This window comes from Agelaius phoeniceus, chromosome 4 (genome assembly GCF_051311805.1).
Source record: "Agelaius phoeniceus isolate bAgePho1 chromosome 4, bAgePho1.hap1, whole genome shotgun sequence".
Classification (NCBI taxonomy): domain Eukaryota; kingdom Metazoa; phylum Chordata; class Aves; order Passeriformes; family Icteridae; genus Agelaius; species Agelaius phoeniceus.
In genome coordinates this window covers 3,137,044-3,161,319 of record NC_135268.1, presented here as the reverse complement: position 1 = coordinate 3,161,319, position 24,276 = coordinate 3,137,044, and the positions used below count along the sequence as shown (strand labels likewise).

At 38.6% G+C, this 24,276-nt stretch overlaps 1 protein-coding gene across 2 annotated transcripts in view; it reads left to right on the top strand.

Moving 5' to 3' along the window:
* Nucleotides 1-21,058, top strand: part of PRDM5 (PR/SET domain 5) — a 58,797-nt gene extending 37,739 nt beyond the window's left edge. For both annotated transcript variants that reach the window (XM_054633761.2, XM_077176582.1), the window contains 3 exons: nucleotides 6,514-6,599; nucleotides 15,803-15,907; nucleotides 20,513-21,058. In XM_054633761.2, the coding sequence (XP_054489736.1) occupies nucleotides 6,514-6,599; nucleotides 15,803-15,907; nucleotides 20,513-20,677 (356 nt within the window). In that variant the 3' untranslated portion in view covers nucleotides 20,678-21,058. The remainder of the gene's footprint in view (nucleotides 1-6,513; nucleotides 6,600-15,802; nucleotides 15,908-20,512) is intronic.
* The last annotated feature ends 3,218 nt before the right edge of the window (nucleotides 21,059-24,276 follow it).

The following is a 24,276-nucleotide window of genomic DNA, read 5'->3' as shown; positions in this document are numbered from 1 at the left end:
ACTTCTATACCTCAAAAATTAAAGCATGAATAAATACTTGGAAAAAGATAACTAATAGGAAAAAATATTTCTTAGATAAATAAGAATATATTTAGAATATCCTTACTTCGATAGAATAGGATTTGAGGTTTTTTCTTATTAAATATGTGACTGTTTTAGTGGATGGGAAATGCACGTTGTTGATTTACATGAAACCAATTCTAGTTCTCCCTGGTGCCTGGAAAATGAGTGTTGGAGTTTGGTTAGAAAGCATTCACAAATAGACAGAGTTATTCATCATCAGTGAGGAAACAAACCAGCTGAAAAAACAGAGGCATTTCATCTCTTGTCTTCAGAGTCTGCCAGATTTGAATGTTGGTTAAAATAAAGTAAGAAATGTCTCTAATTGCCCCATACCTGAGGAGTGTTTCTCAGAGCAAAGGACTGTTCTCAGAGCAGTCAGACCTATCCCTTTCCTTATCTGGCCCATGATGAGTATAAAATTACCTGTGCTTTTGGTGTTTCTGGGTCTTGTCTCAGCTGAGGTCCTCAAGATTTTATCTTGCAGATCACAAAGTTACTTAGCTCTTGGCATGAGAGAGCTGTTCCTGTGTGGGGACTTCTGTACCTTCTCAAGTGCTAAATTTTGAGTGTTTAGTGGCTAAAAAAGAGGCAGGCCAGATTTTGCACAGGCCAAATCACTTTTTATTGTCTAGGCCGGATCAAGACTAGTCCAGATGTCATAAGGAAATCAGCTCACTGTTGCAGTTGGCCAGGCTTCTTGATTACTCTTCCGTTCTTTTCCCTCCCTGGAATCCCTGGTCAAAATGACAGAAATGCCTGAGAGATGCAGGGTATTAAATGCTTTTGAAGATGCTACTCAGGATGTAGAAAATTGCCACCTCTACATGAGAGGAACTTCATTATTTCAAAGAGGTGTTGGTTTTCTCACGGGACTGCAACACCGAAGTGGGGAAATGTACAGAACATTTTCTTGACTTGTGAATTTTTAATCTTTCCTCCTTTCCTTTCCTCCATTTCCTCCATGAATGGTTTCCTGACATTTTCTCATTGAAGTTCTGATGGAATCACTGGGTTCACTGAATTCCTGTTTAATTTAATTTTGATTCCTAATGAAGTCCCCTTCCACGTGGGAGAAACTCAGATCTGTGTATTTTAGGTTTATTTCTGTTTGTGTGTGCATATTTGCATAGTGCATTAACTGAATCATGTTCAGTTAAGGACACAAAGTTGTTAATTGAATGGGAACACTGTTTAAGGGCAAGAGCAGCTGAGGATGAATGTGTGAAGCTGTCAGGTGCCCTCTCTGAGCAGTGTTCTGAAGCAGATGTCACAGATTATAATTTTGTTACATCCGTTAACCTTTTGCCCATCCTTACTTGCTGTTGAATGCTGTCATCGCCCCAGATTATCTCTGACTAAAAAAGCCCCCCTGAAATTCCCATTCTGGGCTGCCCTGTGGATCATCTGGTAAGGAGTGTTAAATGTGTGATCCAGATGGCCTCCAAATTCCTCCCCAGGTGAACTCTGCTCATTCCACTGCAGTTGGGCAATGGCAGAGGCTCCCTTCTAACCCTCTCCCCTACCCCAGGCTTGAGTTTGCTATAACTGTTCTGAAAGCTGATATTTTGAAATAATGCACACATATATATATTTATACAGAAAAACAAAACAATTTTTATTTAAGAAACAATCTTCTAGTCCCAAAAAATTAGTAGTTCACCATCTGAAAGGGAGCTATATCTAGAATATAGGAAATGGTCTGTGGAACAGTCTGAGGGACCACATTGCTGTAATTATATTTATTCATTTTTATAAAGAAAACTGAACAGAGGAGTTCCTTGAGGCTGCATATGCTGCACATGATCTCATGTTCAGTGCAGTTTTTTGTAGCTCTTCTGATGTTCTTGAGTGCTGACCAAAATCATTGATGCTGAATACCCCAACTGAGCAGAGATGTATTAAAAAGTGTATAAAAAACCCCACCTTGATAATTTCACTGCGTAATTCAAATTCTTCATTCCTTAACTGAGCAATGGAGTTCCAGTAAAGACAGCAAGCCAGGGAATCCTGCTTGAAGGCTAACATGAATACCTGAGAATTGTATTTGTGTATATTTGGGTGTCTAAGCAAGCTGCAGGGGAACAGGGACAGTAAACAGGATTGCAAATTTCACAGATGAAATAAAATCAATGCCTGGGTATGGTTTGAAAGAGCAGTGAGACTGTTTCTTTGGTTTGCTGGGCTCTTCAGATTAGGGCTATTTCTCAGTTGGATGTTTCCTTTTTCATTTTTTTCATTGGATGGGAATGCATTTCTCACCTGTCAAGTACATATTTGCTTAATCTTATTTGAGGTCATTGTTCTGAAGTAATCAGTAACATTGGTAGTTCTAATCAGGTTTCCACCTAAGTTGAGAACCAGCTTTATTTTTGTGGCTCAGCTGACTCCAGGGAATGCAAAATACAGGATGAAGATAGCAATGCATATGACCAGTTTGATTAACTGTCTCAAAGTCCTTATTAAATGTCTAGTTCTAGCCACTGAAATCTTGAAGTCTTCAAAAACTAATGTATACATAGATTTGCTTCTTAATTGTTTTGTGTCTGAGTTTGGGAGATCTGTGTGCTAAACTCAGTGTAAATGCTGCCTTAGAGCACCTCAGATTGCAGATGTCTCATGGGAAGCTGTCCTGAGTCCAACCAGAATGGCAGAATCTGGTATTTAACTTCTTAAGCTACATTAAGGTCCACTAGGTATTGTGATCTCAAGCTAGAGATGGAGAGGAGAAAAAATATGTCCATTCTGTCATGATGTGGTTTCAGATCAAAATCCCATATGTTTTTCAATCATGGAATTGTTTTTCATAATCCTTGTATTAAGGTTAAATTTATTTTTATTATGTTAAAAGCTCTGATTTTTTTGTTCATACAAAATCTGGAAGTAGAATGTCTAGACTTTGAATTATGCTAAATCCACTGCAATTTATCCCAGGATTATTTATTTGGGGTTATTTGTACAGAAGTGCCATTAATGTGTTGCGCAGTTTGTTCTGGAACAACAGGGACATGACAGTCAGCTGTAACTCAGGGGTGGACTTAACATTTGTTACATTTGACTTGCTTCACTGTTCTGTTATTTTAATAAAAGCAATAGCTTTGTTTAGGAAACAGATTTTAAAAACACCCAAACATAAAAATACTTCTGTGTTTTATGCATATAACTATATATAAAAATGTGTTTATAGAAAAATGCAGAGTGCAAATGGCATAGTTGTTAATTGGCATTGACTTCACCTAAAGTGCACCCCCTCTTAATCTGGTGTTACCACAAATCTCATAAATGTTCTTCTAGCAGCAAATCCAAGAAATTGTAGTTTATCTAGGGGAGATCTTTCTTTCACTTCAGTTCTTACTAACTCCTTGTTAACAAGAGAAATAGAGGTTCATGGCTTGCCAGCTATTTCATTTGCTGTTCTTAGTAACTCTTTGGTAGAGATCCATTCATTTTCTGATCAGAGGAGTTTTGCATCTGGAAATCTCCACAATTTTAATGCACAACCTGAAGTTTATAACTGCAGTGTTTATAATGGGGTTTTGGTAGTCCTTGTCTGGCTGTAGATGGATGTGAGAGCCCTGATGGACAATGTCATTTTCCCAGCAGCTTGTATCACATGGCCCTTGCTCTCCAGTTTGTCTCAGTGACAATTCTAAACTTTGTGCAAGCACAAACCCCTCTCCTTTGTGGACACTGGCAGTAGTTTCCTATGAAATGCTGCACTTGAGCAAGCCCTCACATGTGGGAGGAATATTTCTAGCATTCATTTTCTCAAATCTGTCTTTTCTTTTGTTGCCATCTTATTCCATCTGCTTAAACAGGATAAGAAGAAGTTAAACTGTTCCTGTTGATCTTACAGGACTTAGAGTGGGACAGTGTGTGTAAGACTTCTTTGGGGAACACCTGCATCCCAGTAATCTCCTTGAATGTGGAATCATTCTGATGAGAAACTGACTGGTAGCATGAATAAGTTTGCCTAGGCTGGCTCAGAAACAAGGAAGGAAGTTATTTTTTACCAGAGATAGAGAAGGTAATATGTAGAGTTGTAATAATCTTGCCAGATCTGCTGTCCACAAGATCAGATATTTAATGTAAGTTAGTTACCTGGGCTCCTGAGACAGTAAATAGCAAAAAAGATTGTTTTTCAGAGGGCAGTTTATTCACTTCTGAGACAGACAACAGAGGCCCTTTGCAGAGAGCAGTTAGTAAGAAATTTATACTAAGAAACTTGGTTGTTGCTAACACAGATGTATTTTAATGGTCCATTGTTAATTTTGTAAAATCCTACAAAACTGAGGTAGCAGATAAGTTACAAGTTTAAAAGATGTTTATGCTCAGGGTAGATGCCTGTGTCAGCACCAGGGAACTTGAATAAATTCTAAGCATGCAAGCTCCAAAGGTGAAAGAAAATAACAAAAAGTAAGAGCAACAGTAAAATTACTTAGGAACATTTTTTAAGTAGTTTTACTGGAAATTTTTGACACAAGTGCATAATTTAGAAAAACAAGACGGTTCCTAGTTGGAATGTCAAGTCAGAGCTGGCAGTCTGTGTTAGGCAGTAAACTCGATTTTTGGAGCAGTGGAGATTTTTGACAGTGGACAATTTTTAACAGCAGCTCCAAACCCGACTTGTTCAGGTGTGACTTTGTCAGGTGATGTGGAGTCATTGTTGCCCTCTGCTGGCATCTGCTGAAAGCTCCTGAGACTTTGCTCATCAAGCACCATGGTGCCCGTGGTTGATTTCAGAGGGACGCTGTTCATCTGTTTCAGACAAACTCAAGCCCATCCTTTGAAGGGAAAAGACTTTCTCTTTAAAGAGACATGAGGGTGGGGGAGGAGGGTACAACTCCTACCTGTCATCGCTCATCTGCTTACAAACTGCTGAAAGCTTTAAATTCTCCATTCAAAAGCCCCCAGACATAAAAATGTCAGCTGAATTAATTCAACATTTGAGTACTGACAACTGTTGGAGTATTTGAATTTCGGGGGCATGAATTAAAGGCATCGAGGGTCAGGAGAGAGAGGATCATATATCAAACTGCTCAGTGAAAATACAGCTCTAACACAGAGGTTGTCATCGTCCTAAAAAGAACCCCAATTCACACAGTTGAGCTTTCTGAGAGATAGCAGAACTCGAGAGAAGAATATTTGTGTTTACAAGTGCCTCACTGGCCAGTCTTGTGCTTCTGACATTCACAGTTCCCTATACAGAAGAAAAAGACAAAAGAACAAAATAAGTTTTCTACAAAATAAGGGGAGGGTGGCCATCCTCTTCTCTAAATAATCATCTCACCTCCGGTGCCCTTGAATCTCTGCACAGTGTGTGAAAATAGAGATTTCATGTCCAGCAGTGCCTCTTTGTCAATATTTTTGGTCTATCAGAGAAATAGTCTGGTTTGGGTTTTTTTAAACTGTGAAATGGAGTTAATCTTGCTTGCCTATTTTAGAAGATTGAGTGTGAGTGTTAATAAGTGCTTGATATTTGGTCTGTGTTAAATCTATGCATGCAGAAATATCTTTGTGAGCAGAGAGCTGTGCATCGACTTCTATAAAACAGGCTTTGCTTAAGTTGTGACAAACCTTTATTTGAAAAGACACCTCCAGCATTATGGTTGTGTAGAACAAAATCCATTTTGTTAACAGAAAATTTTCTATCATTTTTTGTACTGTGTTTTGTAATGGAAACAGCCTGATCTTTGCTTTTAAAGTGTTGTACACAGGAACAGGAGGCAGTACACTCAGATACTGGAGCATTGCCTGAAGAGTTAAAAATTCAAGTACATTTCTTCCAAATGATGGTGCTCAGAAACTCTTTGCTGTTTGTCTCTGAACAGCTCAGTATCCACATTACACTAATGTGAGTTTGGGAAAATGGATGCCAAATGACACCGGTGTAATGGAGCATTAAACAAATACCTTTCAGATATGGGATGCTGCAAGGGAGATGCTAACATTGTTCTGCTTCTACTTCAGTCATAAATTGGGACACAGATATTGCAGAAACTTTTGATTAACCGGCTTCTAACACAGATCCAGCATTATAAAAGAGTGGATTTTATATTCCATTGGGATTCTGACACCCAGAGGCCTCTAATGATGACCAGATGTGAAATAGAAAAAATATTTGGGAGCAGTTAATGCCTAACCATAAAAGTGACCACGTGTAAATCACTGTAGAATGTGGTTTGAGCAAGGGCATTAGGTGTTTTCTTTTTGGTTTTACTTCCCCCAAGGCTGTCTGTGTGTATTCATATATTGTAGTGCAAAATCAGTCAGCCAAGAGGAATATTTTGATCCAGCACTCCATCCCACTCAGGCAGGATTATTTTTAATTTTTCTAAAGTTTAAATCTGCTCTTTGAAGAGAAAAGCAGTTCAGTTTGACAAAGAGCTGTGCTGCAAGGCCTTCATCCTCTGAGGGCACGTGTCTGGGTCCTGATGCTTCTCTTGCCCTCAGGTGAGCGTCCTTACCAGTGTCCCTACTGTGACAAAGCTTTCAGCAAGAACGATGGCTTGAAGATGCACATTCGCACCCACACCAGGGTAAGTCCCACGCAAGGGGGAGGTTTTATGCTTGCTTGAGGATTGTCTGGGACTCCTGTGCTGAAAAGTCATTAATTGCTGTTTGTGTAGAGATTAGGCTCTGCCAACCAAGGTGTTTTGTGCCTATCAAAATAAGAGGCAAAGATTCAAGTCATTAACTTGCAAATTCTAATTAGAACTCCATTACCTTCTCTTTTTTCTGTGTTTAATTTCTTTTACGTTGAAATAATAGTTGTACTAACCTCTTCCTTTAACCCATGGTTATTTATAGATATAAATTAATGTTGTTTATTGAGTAAACAGCTCTGTAAAGGCTTCACTGTGACTGGAATTTCAATATCCATTCCAGTCATTGTGAGCTTTTCTAGAGGCTGTACTTTATTAACTGATGACAATTTTTATATAGCTTTATTTAACTGGGAGCTGTTAGAGCTCATAGACATCAGTGAAGCCTTGAGTCCAGACCAAGAAAATTCTGCATCTACTGGGAAATAGGAAGGGTGACATTTAACTTAGTAGTCTCCATATGCAAGTGGGCACACAGAATTGCTTTCTAAAGAAGTAAAATTAAAAACTGTTTAAATTTCTACTGTTATATGTGGGTCTTGAGCATATTAACTCTGAGCTCCTGATCAAGTTGTTGCTTTTGTACCCCAAACTATACAAGTAATGAGTAGTTTGTGCAATACTCTTGGTAGTTCCTTTGGAACAGGCTAGTTTCATGTTGTTAGTTGTTTCTCCTTTTTTTCCAGCTGTTAAATCACTTTAAGAAGTGCTATAAATTCTTTTCTGTTGTTACTGTCCCCTCTTAACTGTGTTTGCACCAGGAGAAATTTCATGACCCATCTAAGTTCTGCATGACTGAGGGCTAAACAAGCTCTGAAACGGTGCCAAATCCAACTTTTTTTCCTGATTTTTCATACAGTTTGAGCAAAAACAACAAACACTCCCCAGCCTCTGTAGAAGAAAAATAGAGGAAAAATAATATTATTAAGCTTTTAGAGTCTACAGTGATTTACACCAAGTGATGTTTTCTTCTAAGCATTTTGTAGCTGATAGGAAAGGGAGGAGTTAGGAAAATAAATTTTAGGGAGTGGATATTTCTTTTTAATATATGTAGGCACTGTAATTAAACAGGCTTTAGACATAATAAAATGTGTTTTAAAATGTCTCAGGAAATGCTCTACTGTACCATGGAGGCCAAACACCATCCTTAGAGGTACAGAGAACTCAGTGCACCCCAAATGTAATCTAAGTGTTTCCATATACTTGAGATGTAGTGATCATCTACATTTCAAAGGTCACATTTCAGGTTTTTTATTTTTGTGTGTGAAGGTGCTAAGAGGACTGCTGGTCATCCCCACAGCTATGCTGTAGGATTAAAATGTGCAGGCCAAACATGGTTTTTTAGACCTGATTAGGTTTTGCTTCTTTTTGTGGTGATGCTGCTCCTATCCCAAAACTTGACAGTGAGGCTCATTCATATTGGATTGCCATTACATGTTCATTTATCTCCATGGAAATTTTTTTTTTTTTTTACTTTGAAGTAACAACAATCAGTACTGATAACATTTACATTAATAGTAATTTCTAAATTGAAGTCTGTTGCTATAATCTTGAATGTCCCAACTTCCCCTCTTTCTCCCAGTTCACCTTATTTAGTATTTAAGTAGAACTGGACAGCTAAAAAATCAAAGGAGGAGGAAAAAAAATGGTTTGAAATTATTAATAAAAACAATGTTTATTACTGGCTTCCATGGATTTTTAAGCCAGGAAAAGGAGTTATGCCAGAGTCTGTTCTGCAGAACATTATCCATGGAGGATAATAAGCTATTGTTTTATTGTTCTGTGAGTAAATATTAGTACAAGGTATTTGTAAATAGCTTGTACTAATATTAGTGCAGGTACAAGGGAATAAATATGTCTTTTAGCTGATGTGGAAGAACAGAGTGGTGAAGGGAATTGGAAAGGGAAGGAAAGGAAATGTGAGAGCGACAATACTGAGAGGTAAATGGGGAAGGACAGCATTTGTGTCTTGGCAAGAAAGTGAAGATTTATTTAATCTTAGTAGTAGATGGATGCTTGTCAGGAATTCAGAGTGCAAGAACCAAACCAACCCCCCTTGAGCAGAGCAAAGAGCTGCTGAGCTGTTCAGGTGTGTCTTTGCTGACGTGAGGGCTCGTGATCTGAATCCTGACTCTGAAGGAGATGTGTTCTAACTGCACAGTGTCAAGACTTCTCCAGGGAAGAGAGAAACCTGTGCAGAAAGACTTGGAGACCCCTGAGCACAATGGTAATGCACCAGGACTTGTTCTGTGGTCCTAGGCTGTTTAAACAAAGATGAACTAAAGATTAGGAAATAAAAAATGCACTGTGTTTGCCAAAGGTTTGGGTCCTTCTGTCAGTTCTGAGAACTAGAAAAACCAGGAAGTCACCCTTAAAATTTCTCTTTTCAGTCATCACATGTTTTGACTTTTAAAAATGGTGTAAGGTTGTTTGCTCTTTCTTTTTTTACCTTTTCCTACACATGCATTTTATTTGAAATTCATTCTTGCATGCAAAATCATTGTTGAAAGTAAATAGCGAGATGTATGAATACTGAAAGTACTTTTCTATCAGCTGAGCCTAGCAATGTGGAAATAACCACAATCATAGCACCCTTCTGCAATGATAATTTTTTTATTTATAAATATCTTGAAAAAAAGAATCTGGTCTTTTGTCCAGAAAGTTTGTGAAAAGTAGCTTAAAAGTAATACTGTGGCATTCACCAAAGACAGTAGAGATTAAATCTCAGTGTATTTTACCAGTGGGCTTAAATGCCAGACCTGATGCTGGGGATCAGGGAAGGCTGCTGGAAAAATCATTGAAGAAAGTTGATTAAGGTCTGGCAGCTGCTCAAGTGAGCACAGCCTGGGTGGCCACAGGTGTCAGCTCCAGCTCTGGAGTAAACAGAGAAGGTAAGGCCAAACCCCTGCTGGCCAGGGCAGGGGAGAAAACACCACCCACCTGATATTAAAATGTCACCTGAGTGCTGATTTGTTTCTATGAAAGTAAATGGGTTTGCTTTATGGTTTGATGGGTTTGGGGTTTTTTTCCCTTAAGGAGAAATAGAACAGCCTAGGAAAACATAAATGAGGAACTTATTGAAGTTGTTGATGAAATGAGTTTACAGACCATATCAGCTTTGAGGGAGTTACATGCACATTTCCAACCCTCACACTGCAGGAAACTTCAGCTCTTTCCTAAGGCTTTATTCAGGGCCTGACTTAACGTGGCAATGTTTGAGTTTAAATATGTGGAAAAATTATTCTATGTTGTAGCAATAGAATTGCTAATGCTTGGAAATATGGCCATTGATAGGTGCCCAGAGTTGTTGTCATATTGAATTGATGTTTTCATTACTTCTGTGAATGGTGATTTTATTACAGTTGGATTCAGTGATGGAAAACAGAAAGAGTTGAAGCTGTTTGAAAATGGCTTTTCATGACTTGATTTGAATATTTCATATTTACATATAACAGATAGATTTAATTTTTATAACTGCTTTAAAAATCTGAGTTCCAGTGGGTGGAAGCTGCCAGCCTGTGCTTAAATGAGGTACATTTCTGAGGTAATTTAAAAATTACAGACATTTCAGTGTATAATTTTTGTTTCATGCATAAGTGCCTACTATTTTAAAACACATTAATATTTAAATAGGTTTAAACCACAATATGTGTGGGAATTAACCAGCCTTGAAATAATTTTGACTTTTATTTATGGATTTCATGGGAATAGGGATAAATCATGGTGACTATGGAAGTGAGGCTGTCTCCTGTAGAGGACTCTTGCAGACAGTGTTTTGTTCCCTGAAGAAGAAGAGGTCCTGAGTTTAACAGCCTTTCCAAGGCACTCATTTGGGGCTTTACACTGCCCCTTCTTTTTTAACCTAAGGAGTATTAAAATAGTAGTAAAAGAGAAATAATGCAGGGGCAGTATTGACGTAATTTTACTTCTCCTGTATTTCTCAGGTAATATTTGAAGCTAAAGTTTGAGAAATTGTTGTGTGTTTTAGAAGCACCATAGAATGCTATTGTCAAAAAAAGATTCCTTTGTGTACTAAATACAGAATTTTGGGCACATGACAGTGAGTAATGAAATAATGTGATGTGTTGACTTAATTTGGAGGGGTTTTCCCATCTTGGATTTTATCTATATTTCCCTGTTGGTGAGATAGGAGTGAGTTCCCATCCATCTGCCCAAGGATGATGACTTGGCCAGGGCTGTGGTTTCCTTGCTTCTGCAATCTGTGTTTGCACATAGAATGTGGAAGGTTTGAATCCCACCGCACCTGTATTTTTACACTTTTTAATGTCATGTTGACTGATGATCATGCCTTCCTCATAGAGTGAAAATGTAACTTTTCTATATTGATATTGTTATTTTCCGGGTGCAGGTGAACATCTATAGAATTTTCATTAAGGCTGATTAAATAAACCCTCCTTCACTAAATTCTAGGGTCAGAAATTACCTCAGCAATTCAAAAAACTGCAAAGAAATGAGAACTTTTCAGTTTATGGGCAGCAAATAGGCAGGACTGTCATGGAAAATTGGAAGTTCATGATATGGTAAAGCACAATGAATTGCACATACTGGATCTTTTTAAGAAATGCAGGTTTTTTTTCTGCCAGGCATTTCAGAGAAGATTCATGCTTTGGTTTTAATTATAAATTTTATTGCAAAAAAGATTATTTTTTAAATACACCTAAAACTGAATTAATTGAGACCTGTTCTAAAAAAAATTTAGTAATTTCAAATAAAAGTCACATTTTGTTTAAATCTGCCAGAATTATTTCACAGTTGTTTTAACAGGAAAATTTTTTGGCCTGCTCTAATTGTTGGAAATATTTTTTTAAAGGATTTTGCTTTTCAACATGTTCTTGTAAAGTTATATTTGAGGCTTAATATTATAAGTTTCAAAGCTCTATTTCTGTAGAGCTGTAAATTCTCATCACCCTTTGTCTTCCAGTGTCAATGTTATGTCAGTAATTTAAGTAGGCCTCTGTCTCTGGGTCAGCCACTTGCTGTAACCTGCAGAAACTTTCTAGTTCTAAGAGAGCATCTCTTTAGTTCTTGAATTTTTTTCACACTTAGATACAAAACTGGAGTCCATTAACTTGGGCTATCTGTGATTTTAAGTGTAAACAGATTTCCTGCATTTTCAGGTTGGCAAAGCTGAAGGATTTCCAGATTTCTCTTTGAGAGTAATGAGCTCCTGGTAGCTGCAGACATGACTGGTGTATTTTAATGTTATCTGGCTGGTCATGTTTGTTCACTCTAGGCCACGTTTTTCCATTTGCCTGATGTTTTTTCAAAACAGTTTTTTTTATTAATCCTCTGTTCAGGCGATAATGCAAGCATATAAATGATATTTAGTAACAGTAATACTGATATTTTCAAAATATTCACATAAAATGCCTTTTGAAAGCAGATACTGTTACTGTATCAGTACCTCATGGTTTTAAGATTTTTCTGTGAGCAGAGGAAGACTTTGTTGTAGAATAATGGAAAGAAAAGGATTTTTTTGTGTGTGTGTGTCCTGTAGGATCACCATTTTTCCTGTCTGTCAGTTTTCACGTTCATGTCACAAGTGTAAATATTTACATGTAATACAAGACCTGATAAGCTTTTCCTTTTTTCTCTGAACTTCTCTCAAGCTTCAGTTTTCAGCATGTTGAAAATACAGACCCATCAAGTTGGTAGTTGTGTTCTTAACTCTTAGTTTAATCTTGAGATATGTTTATTTGGTACTAATAATATTTAGATTATGTTTGTCTTGCTGTAACTGTTGAGCTGATGAAATAGTTCTAAATTCAGATTTAGAAAGCAAGTTGGAGAGACTCCTACCAAAGTCATTCATGTTTCACCTGTGTAACCATTATTACCAGGTTTACAGAGCATGAGTGCTACCTTAGTGCATAATGTCCTTATATTTCTTAAGAGACATAGAGGCAACTGCAGCAGCAGCTAGCAATTCAGATATTCTGCATTTGAGTAATTCCATCTGCTGTGCTTGCAAGACACTCTGTGCACACCTTGTGTCAAGCTGTTGAAGGTGCACCAAATGTCCTTGAGATTTGTCATGTTCTGAGTGAGGTCTTTCTAGTGCAAAGCACAACTTGCTTAGCATTCAAGATGTGATTTGTGATTGAGCCATCCACAGACACAGGAGTGTGTACTGCAGGCCCTGTTTTATTTGATGTGGTTTTGAAAATGTTTAATTTCTCTCAGTTTTAATGGTGAAACCCACCAGAGATGGGAGCTTTTAGGTCAGCATGTGTCAGACTTCCAGCAAAGCAGCTTCCAGAGGACCACTGGGCTCTGCTTGGCCTTTCCTTGTTCAGAGGCAGGAAGATTGTAAATCCTGATCTACATATTTCTGTTCATACCTGGCATGCTTAAAACTGAGCTATTAAATCACTGCAGTATCAGCCATGTCCTGTCTCTCTCGCTCTCCCTGCTCCCTTCCTCGTTTAGGTGGTCAATAAAAGAAACCACGTGTAACCCTTCAGCTTGGCTGCCACCACAGCCATGGCCTGGCAGATGCTTCTTCAGCAGAGGGCAGATTTATAGTACCAGCACTTGCTAACTCTTCTGAAGTCAGATTTGGATCATCTTCCCAATGAGCTCCTGTTTTCTTGATAGTTAGCAGGCTTTTCCCTTCTCTTCATGTTTTAAATTTGTCCAGCTTTTTTCTTATCTCAGTGTTGGCCCCTTGTGTCCTTTGGTGGTGGCATTAGCTTTTTCAGACCTGTTGCCATGGTTTTTATTTTTTTTTTGTCTGCTCATGTTTAAAGCAGTGATGATTATGCCAAGCAAATACCACTTTTTCCATGTTACAAGTGTTGCTTTCTCCAGCCATTGTGCAATGGAAATTTGACATGAGGGGGAGAGAAGGAGTAGAGAGAAAAAGGAAAGCACTGAATGTTTTGTTTTGAAGAAATTGATCTGTGAGGATGATGTTTTCTTCAAAATCAAGAACAAAAAAAAGTCTTTTTCTCTGGAGATAAACTGAGGGCCAAGTTTTACTCTAGACAGCACTACTGGTTTTCCTGAAACAGACACAGATGTGAATGGAGGGCAGCTTCACTCAGGAGAGAGGAGGCTGGTGTGAATCAGTCATGTCTGCTGAAGTCAGTGGAATATACAGATGGAAGGGATCTAAAATTAGATCAAAGACAGCTTTGGATGTATTTCATGCACTATAGATGTGAATTTCAATACAAATGTCAAGGGGGTGTTAGATACACCATTTTAGCCACAGAGAATAATACAAATATAAAATATAGAATAGCCAAACATAACCTGGGGGAAGATAATAGAGCCCAGGTTTGTGACTCCAGCTTCCCAGAGTTGAAAATGGCTCTTTGTCCAAATTGGAATCCTGAAATGCATTTAGCACTGGAATGACTGACCTGGTCATTATCAAGTCAATTTTTCAGATAGCTGAAGACCAAGATAATAAAAAGGGAGCCAGTCCACCTGGGGCAGCTTGCAGTAGTGAATGCTTTTGTAGGTGTTTAAGATGTGCACATCGTATACTTCACTTTGCACTTTCTGGGGAACAGCCTCCACACAGAAAGGCTGCGTTTGGAGAACTCACAGAAATGTGGTTTGTGTTAGCCACAATGCAAAACCAATTAAGGGGTTGTTGCAGAAACCTGCTTTTCACATGGCTTATTCGTACATTTCCCTTAAAAACCCAGACCCTGCTCTATGAAGTCTTTAGTCAAGTCAGCAAAGCTCCCTGTGACATGAACCTTTTGGTCTAGATGATATTTTTTTTCTTTTCACAGATCAATTCAGATCTTTTTTAGGTAATATGTTATGTTTTGCTGTCTACTGAAGAATCATGGCAATAACGCTGCTTTTTCTAGGAAACTTGGTGGGAGGAGACTGCGAAATGAAAGAACCCCATCTTTGTCCCACTGAGGTCTCTGGACCTGCCCTAAAGAGAGAGACTGGGACGTGGCCAACAGTAATTGATTGTGCACTGTGTTAGGTGTATGGCAAATGGAGACCTGATGGTTCCCAGGGACTGAGAGTAGGACTTCAATAACCAGACAGCTTATTCTCTTGGTTGCTTTAATGCCTGAGTTGTTCCATCTCATTCATCCTTGGATCCCACATCATCTCCCCAAAGAACTTGATTACTGCCTATTATTTGTTAATTCATAGATGTAGCTGCTTTTTTTGGCCTATTGATTTATAGTCATTGCTTTCAATTTAATTTAGTAAAAAGCATTTACTTTTCTTAAAATAGCTTTCTTCAGAACTTAAGCAGCACAGAATTAGAGACCACAGAAAGAGGTAGGACAAGAGTGAAGGAAGTCTAGTTGGTGCAAAAATAAGGGTGCCTCTAGAACATGGAAATTTTCATGAGGCCATGTGCACTGCCATCATGTTAATTCTTGCATTTACTTGATTTATTGTTGGTTTCTATACAGTTTTTCTGTAACTTTAGTGGAATCAAGGAGGAATTACACCTCTGAAAATTTCTATATGAAGGAAGAACAGCAAAGAAAAAATCTTGACATAAGTGGGTTTCCTTATTTATCTCTAATTATTTGTTGCAGGTCAGTGAGATTGCAACTGTTCTAACATCATGTTTTACAGTAGCTGCTAACCAATAGTTCTAATAAAAATACAGATGGTTTGGTTGCCATCTGCACTTCTTTTGAGATTCTGCAATGAGTATGTGATTAACCTTCTGTCACCACTTTTCAAAGTAAGTTTTTCTGCTACCACAAGCTTTCCTTGTACATCCTCTTCCCCTGCTTGGAAACCTCCAGACAAACTCAACGTTTCTGTAGATAATCTTACTTGTCTGTGTGCTTTAAGCATTTTTGGGGGATAAAGGAAAGAACACTGGAATTGTATGTTTCTGTACCTTTCACGTGACAAAAAGCAGGCTCCCCAAATGGCTGAGTCTGAAAGACTGGAACGGATAATTAATTCATAAGTGGGTGCTGAAGTGGAAACTGTCAGGCCACAGCTTTCCCAGCTTTCACTTAATCATTTGAAAGTCGTTTTCTGTTGTTTTCACTGACTGTAATACCTTGGAGAGAAAATAAAACTTGCACCATCCAGCATGGAATTCCACTCCTTTAATGACCTGGGCTCTGTGTTGACTCACTTTCACTCGCTGTTGTCATTGCGCGCAGGAAAAGCCGTACCAGTGCTCGGAGTGTAACAAGGCTTTCAGTCAGAAGCGAGGCCTGGACGAGCACATGAGGACCCACACCGGGGAGAAGCCCTTCCAGTGTGATGTGAGTTCCTCTCCTCCTTTCCCTTTGTCTTCTCAGCCTCAGGATTTAATTGCAGGGGTATTGTGGCCTTGCACTTAGAGCTTGTGGCATGGTTACGCTTCATGTGGGCTTGGATTGCCCAAGGAATTCAAGGCCGTTCAGGGAATTTCATGTACCCTCTTTGCTTGCCAAGAGCCATGCACACCCGTTCATTTTATGGTTTTGGATCCCCTAAGAGTTATTTTCACCATTAGTAATGCAATTTGGATGTTACTATTTACACAAGTTCATGTTGCTTGGGTTCCTGTATGAATTGTATGACAGGTTAATAGTTGGAGATTAGCTTGTGTAGGAAAAGGGATTTAATTTATTACATGGAATCTCAGTGCTTCTGGTGTTGAATGACACAAATATGAATTCAGAATTGCCTGGTTCTGGTGAAATCTGGTCTGATACTTTGAACATCTGCTCACAGCCTCTTGTTGCTCAGTGAGGGAATCTGGGATGCTGTGCACGCTCTCAGGGCTGAAATGCAATATATCCTGTGACAGTTGAGAGATCACTGTCAGGTACCCTTCATGCAGCCTGCCCCCCTTGTATGCAACATCTCTCAGCTTTTGGGAGGTAGGTGGGAAGGCTGAATGTGCAGAAACTTGTGGGGAATAATGTCTTCCAGAGCTATCAAATGCCGAAATTGTTGCTCAAGGATTTAGAGGCAGGCATCAGAATGGGTGTAGAATGAGTGTAGGTGTTTTGTTTTGTGATACTGAGTCTTCATGAGGCAGTCACAGGGGAGTGCCTGCTCTCAATTATATCCTAGATGGCTCAGTCTGAGCAGCTGTAAATTTGCTCAGAAATTTAGATAATTAGATGCAAAATTAGAATAACAGCTTGGCAGGAAACTTTCAAGGGTCTGTTAACTGTTCTGGTTTTTAATGAATGATCTGATGTCATTTCATTGAGAATAAAATCTATTAATTTCATGAAAAAGTTCAACTAAGATATTTTGCTGGTGTCTACAAGTTAGGAGATTTGCTGTATTCTTTTGGGATAATCTCAGCCTGGCTCTGGATAGTACCTTGAGGATTTCTCTAACTCTAAATCATTGTCAATAACTTTTTCAGCTTACAGATTGTTATACTGTTTAGCAGCTCTTGGCCAGCTTGCAGTGTAAATGCAGTTTTTCCCACACTGTGGATCCAAGATTCACTGCTATTGGATTCAGAGTGTGCTTTTGCAGACTGACTTGGTATGGTGGTTATATTTTATTAGTTTTCCTTGCTTTAATTAGCAATAGGAGCTATATGAAAGCATACTTCCCTGTTTCAGCTTTTTCTTCAGTTTTCCTCATGAATCAAGTAGAGCTTCCCAAACCATAGCATTTCTAGAAGCAGCTGTAATCTTTGTCTAGTCCTAGTCCTTCACTTGAGATTTCTTCAGAGTGTACCTTCAGTTGCTGGTGGTATTTTTTGTACTTCCAAGTTTCTACCATATTTCACCAAAATCAGTCTTCAGAAGGAGCCTTTTGCTGGCTGCACACTGCCAGAGGCTGTTGATCTTTTGGGATTTGGACATAACAGCAGTTGCCTCCACTGTTCATTCCTGCATGCTCCAGTCACCCAGGTGCCCACCATGGTCTGTTGCTTAATGCACACTTGTAGAGGGTTCAAATTGATGCTTTCAGTAATTTCTCCTTATTTCACCTGGGCTCCTGTTCTGCACATGCTGGGGACACAGTAAATGTCCCCCAGAGCAGCCCATTCCTCCAGAGCTGTCTTGCACATTGCATGATTCCAGATGTTTATGTAGCAGTTACAGGAAAAGCAGTGGTGGACAATTACAGAAAAACGTCCCTATGGGGGACATTTATTGTGGACTACCTGGTTTTTCACCTACAATTTTTTATTCTGCTCAAGATAGCTTTAGATGCTCTCATTATTTTTTCAAGTAATGACTTGAGTGGTAATTTATGACGGCAACTTCCACAAGTTGTTATCTCTGGAATACCACATACCAATTCATATAGTCTATATTTTTGCTTTAAATAGATTTTCTTTTCCAGGGTCAGAAATAAAAATCATGTCTTCTCTTCCTGTCTCACTCTCTCTCAGGCACATGAAACAGTTGTTACAGTGCAGGACTGAGTTACATGTGAAATTAATCTTTGTACTCTGTTTGAGGAAGGTGCTACAGTTTATTTATGTCTGTTGCTGTGTCTTATCAGTCAGCAAAAGCATTTTCAGACCTTAATGTCTCAGAGTTCTCACATCCCACGGATCCTAGTGGAAATTGAATATTCCCGTTTCAAGATGATAATTCTAATACATGTCACCTAGAAAACTGAAAATGACTGAAATATGGAAATAGAAATGCACTTTTTCATAGAAAATTAGATGTCTGTCCTCTCCAGACCAGCCTGTTTTTTCTTGGAAAGCCAATTGAACTTCAGTTTCTCAGAGACAATAGATTATTTTTGGGGGGCAGAAAGGTCAAGTACTGCCTGTCCTGGTTTCTTTCCAATACAGTATTTGCTTCTACTCTGCCTCTTGTTGACTTTACACTTTATTTCAAATGTCAGTCTTTCCATCCTCCCTACCTGACCAAAACTTTGATCACTTTGAAGAGACTGATTAGAGCTCAAGTGCACATGAGGAAGAGTGATTGTAAATCTGTAAAATATCAGTCGTGCTTACAAAATTGATATACAAATCAAACTCTTTAAAAAAATCCTCAAAACTTTTCTGCATAAGAACAGCGCATGATGTGCCATACCTTTAATAATCCTGTGCATTCCATGTGTTTTTTTGAAGAGGGAAGGTAGCACAACGTGTTAGAGCCTTGGAGGAACAGAAGGACACATTATATTGGTCACATGAGCAGAATATATGCAAGAAATGTACTTAGAGGCTGTTCTAAAATAAGCTGTTTATTTTAGAAATGAAGAGGTGTGTATAAGATGCACAGAGCACACACACATCTTGTTGTGTGTATATCCCTGATTGGCCTCCTGGCTCTCAGGAAACATGGAGTGTTTAGAATGTGTGACACTTCCAACACACTGGGATTTGTGGCTGTGATTAGATAAATGGGTTCCCCTTGTGTGCTCTGTGAAGGGGAAACAAACCTGGCTTTGGCAAAAGCAGTGCTCAGAGTGCACCAGTGGGTGCTGCAATTGAGGTTCACTGTCAGTAACCAAGGGGTGGCTGTTGCTCGGGTCTCCAAGAGGTTTATTCAGAGATTATTCGCTGGGGAAAGGCTGGAGAGCTGCTGTCTGAAGGTCCTCAGCATTATGTCGTGTCATAAAGTCAAAAATGTTCTAGTGCAGCAGCACACACAATGTGGGGAGAAATTAATTTGGGTACAAAACTTGCCTCTGGCCATTGCCATTTTATGGTCATTTAATGGTTTAGCCTTAATTGGCCTAAAATCCATATGCTGGAGGTCAAGATGATCTACTTGGATAGTCAGCTCTTGTTGTGGTTTCAAAAGGAATCAGTCATCATTCAGCATTTGCAGTAGTTGGGTGCCAATATAAATTTAAAGCTTTGTTTTTCTCCAGAGGGATTGTCCTGGGTTCCTTGAGTTTTTTTCTGCATGAAAGAGATGAAATGGAATTTTAAGAGTGCAAGCCTATGGATGTTCATTCTTGTTTAACTATATGACTCTTGTCTATTTCATTTGTCAAATCAGCAGCTGCTTCCTTTTCTTTATTTCTTCATTTCCCTGTCAAATTTATGCTAGAATATTTCCTTGCACAGTAGGGTGAGTGTGACAGTATAACTGCACAGTTTTGGTTGAGTTGATGTCTTGCCTTAACTTTTAATTCAAACTTGTCTTTGCTGAACTTGTTCTTTTAACCTTTTGTGTTTTTCATTTTAACTTCAGTACAGGGGTTTTTATAAAGGAATGGCTTTAGTATGGGCAGAGTCTCTCGTTCCTCTGTCCATCTCTTCCAGTGGCAGAATGAACTGGACTGCTTGGAGTACAGTGGAGGAAGGAGAGGAGCACACCAGATAATAATGCAAAGGAATTGCACCTTCATTTACCAGATGTCTGCCATTTTCTTGGCCAGGCAAAGAAAGGCTGGAACAATGAGGTTTCCTTTACATTAGTAGTTAACCTTTCTTGCTGTTTTCAGAACCTGTTCATTCTCACTCCTCCCTCCTTGCAACTGAGCAATTGCAACTGATTCTTTTGGAAGCTGCAGGTGTCATTCTGGAGGTCAGGAAGGGAATATTTCATTTGAACTGATGTTTGCTCATGATGTTTTGTCACAGTTTTTGCTGCATCCCAGATAGAACAATAGCTTTAAAAAAAACCTGAACGAAGCACCACAATATTACCAGGACACCTCAATGTGCTGGTGTTTTGAAGATTGAGTCTTTTTTAGACAGACAGTATCCTTGTGCCTGTGGTAGCACCCCTAATATACAGCATAAAAAGATTCTAGGCAGAATAAAAATATTTCAGGTGCTCTCTGAAGGAATTTGTCTTCCAAAGACCAGCTCATTTATCAAGTACTGCAAGTATGTGTGGCTGTGGCCTCAGTGATGTAACCTTAGGAGTGTTACACATGCTTGAGATTTTAATACTTGCTATGTCTTTGTCTTGTGTTCACTGCCTCAGGTTTGTGACCTGTCCTTCAGCCTGAAGAAGATGCTGATCCGCCACAAGCTGACTCACAACCCCAATCGCCCCATGGCCGAGTGCCAGCTCTGCCACAAGAAGTTTACAAGGAATGACTACCTCAAAGTGCACATGGAAAATGTCCATGGAGAAACTGACAGCTAAATACAGCCTCAGTGAGAAGGCTGGATCCCAAGTGCTGCATTTGTATGTGCACAAATTTCAGACTTCCCACCTGGCCAGTAAGCACAGTCAGGAGGAACAACTGTATTGCCATCACATGTTATTCTTCCCAATTTTGTTCTAAATATGTTAGTAGGAAAAAAACCCTGAAAGACGTTCTGATGTAAAACAGCTTGAAAATTAAAAAAAATGAAGATACAAGAACTTTGGAAAAATTTTATCCTCATTTAAACAAGGAAGCTTTATACAAACTTTTATTTGTTAATGACATTCTTAGAAACTTAGATATTAGTAGCAGTGCCTAGAAATCCTGGACACTTGCAACTAAGCTCTTGACTGCCTGCAACTGTATTTCTGTATCTAACCTACAGCACTCCATTAAAATTATTTAATTTGAAACCACACAGAATTTGTCATTCTAATTGACTGCTTTATTCATATCATAATTCCGCATTTTGTTGTAACACAATTTTGTCTCATTTTATTTGCAGCTTTCTCATTACTGTATGAAACTCATTAACTTGAATTGATTCTTGAGATGCCAGAATGTGTGGGTAGAGAACTGTGGAAATGTGTCAGCATTCAGTATTCCTGCATGAGATGGAGGAGGATTTATTTCATCTGGTTACACGAAACGAGACTGAAGTGAAAATGTTGAGCAATTTAGTTTTAAGTGCTGTGCTCATACTCATCACTGTGGCTGGCAAGGCAAGTGGAAAGACATCTGAACAGGGTGGCTTGAGCAGCTAGAATTGAGTTTACATATGTTTGATTTCCTGGTGAATAGCTGGTTTCCAGTGCTTCTTCCTGCTGAATCAGATGCCCTGCATCTCTTCATATCACTTAAATACTTTTCTTGTTTTTCCTTAGTACTGTTCATGAGCACTGGGAAAAATACTGCTTTAAAACCAAGGAACAATCAAATTCTTCATGTTATCAGAGTGAGTTGTTTGCTGCAGAAGACTTTTCAAAAGAGTTCCCACAGGCCCTCTTGTACAGCCAGATAACCAATAAATTCTTATCTACAAGGACAGTAAAACTGTAACTTCAGAGGATGATTGCATGTGGAATTCCTGAGTTATCAGCAGTTAATATTAAGGCTCTGGCATTAGCAAACTGTTCACTTGCATTTTGGACTTGTCAGTGTTTTGCAAAATGAACTGGGACATCTGTATAGAGTTCCTGCAGATTTTGGAGAAGTGTAATTATGAATAACTCTCTTGTTTGTGGCAACCTCCTATGTGTAAAAGCATCCTAAGCCTCATGCACTATTTGCTTCCTGAAGGTAAGAGAAACTTGGAGACTTTGCCACTTCCATTCCACAAATCATTTGTTCTATATAAATTAAATATGTTCTAAGTGTCCAAGACAAATGTAGTTGAAACAAGCATTACAAAATTGAGTAAAGAAAATTTCCTCATTTGTAGAGATTTTGTTACAATTTATCAAAGCAGTTTATTTCTAGGTCCAGAAAACTTTTAACTTACTGGTAGCTGATATAAAAAAATAATATAATTATAAGTGTTAGATAGCAAAAGCAATCAGTGTCATATACTGAGTTGTGTGGTAGGTTTTTAGCTATATGTTCCTTAAGTGTCTCCAAGGAGAATTAGATTGGTCACTTTTTGGACATGTCTGGAGTGTGTTACTTTGTTGTTGTTGGCCTTTTTGACATCAGTGAAAAGAATTGAGTCATAGGAAAAACAAGATTGTAATTGTTTGTTTTCCAGCCTTTTATATTTTTCCTTCTATTTGGTCAATACAAATTCAGGCAATAAGAACAAAAGAAGGAAATTAAAACACTAAAAAAAACAAAACAGAAAACCAGAAGTGAAGGTTTTCTAAGGAATTCTTGAGGAACAAGTCTGTTAAAATACAAAGAAGAAAATTCTTTTGTGGAATAAAAGAGGATAATTTAACATATTTACATGTTTTGCATAGGGTTTTTGCCAGAGATCTGTACTGCAAAGTTGCTATGTGTTTAGGGTTAATATCTACTTTTGACAAGAATTATCTAGTTGTGAAAGTCAGTAAGTAGAGAGGAGAATATCCCGTTTTTTAAATTATTTCTAGGTGAGCTACAATACATAAGGATTAATCTTGCTGTATGTAAGCAGCAACAGCAGTTAAGCAGCTGAAGCTTTGATCTTGTTAATGGTGTCAACAGAACAAGGGATTGAGAGGATCAGTGAGGGAATTCAGACCTTCCTGCAAACACAAGAAGCAGGTGCAGCAAGTTGAAGCCCAGCTCCAGGTGAGCATATTTTCTATCTTGTCCTCCAGGAACTTTGCTTTTGGGCTAAAATGGCTGCAGACCTGAGCTGCTGCAGAGCCAGCACCTGGCTTGGCAGCTCCAGGTCTTGGCACAGCAAGAGCTGCCCTCTTCTTTCCATGGGGGTCTGAATTTCTCCCAGTCAGAGGTAATATGTTTCCCATTACTGGATTCGTGTACTGTGTAATTGATTTTATATGCAAGGCAGATTTACGAGTATGCTACATATTTTTATTTGATCTGTAGCTTTCTTAAAGAAGAAAAAAAGGAGCAAATCAAAACAAAGAGAAAGGAAAAAAAAAAAGCAAGCCCTTCTTCTTTGAGTAAAAATTTCCATTGGCAGTGTCCCACTTGGTATTACCTGGAAAAAATAAAGACTGTTTCCTTCACTTGATTTTGAGAACTGATAAAATGAAACCTGTTGCTGTAAAGGTAATTTTAAATTTTTAGTGTTGCGTTTGTATGTTTGTTTGTTAATCATAATTTGTTAAAATGATGACTTTTCCTTACTGAGTGGTGCCTTGCAGAATAATATGAAAATCTAGAGATATTCCTTTAAGTGTGTAGTCATTGCAACTTTAGAAGGTTGTGACTTTTTTCCCCATGTTCTGTAATTTTGTGCAGATACTGTTCCATTTGTTCCCCTAATTTTTCAATTATCTTTGGCTCCTCTTGGTGAGAGCTCCATTTCTGATGTTGGGAACAGCAGCACTCTCACTAGTTCCTTTTGCTTTTCATTCTGATCAGCTGTGTGGCCTAAAGGTGATATAAATCATTACGATGATAAATATCTTTTCATTTTCTAATGTTAGATTTCTGGTCTATCTGTATGACTCTGAAGGATTTCATGCATTCTTTTATTTAAACTATCAAGTCCGAAGTAGAAATCAGATAAAAGAGGGGATAGTGTAAGTTAACCTCTGCTGGGCATTCTGTGTTGCTTTAGGTTGCAGCCTTTAGTGCTCTGCATTTGTGTCAATAAGTACCAGTGCTTTTCTTCTTCCAAGACACCTGACTCTGTGTTTATTTTCATTTTCAGTTTGAAAGGTACCATAACAGTCCCTCAAAAGCACCACTTTGAGCAGAGCAGCTCAGTGTGCTGCTGTCAGGGTGTGGTCAGGGTACAGTACAATGTTTTCAGTTCAGTTACATACTTACTGCACTGAAGTGTTGGGATTTTCTTCACAGTGAGATTTGAAATCTGCTTAATTGGGTTTTTTAGGCAAGTGTGAGCTCAGAAGTTGTGTTCTTCATCATGAATTCTGGCAGCTGTATGTTCTGTGGTACATCAAGAAGATGGGAGAAATTT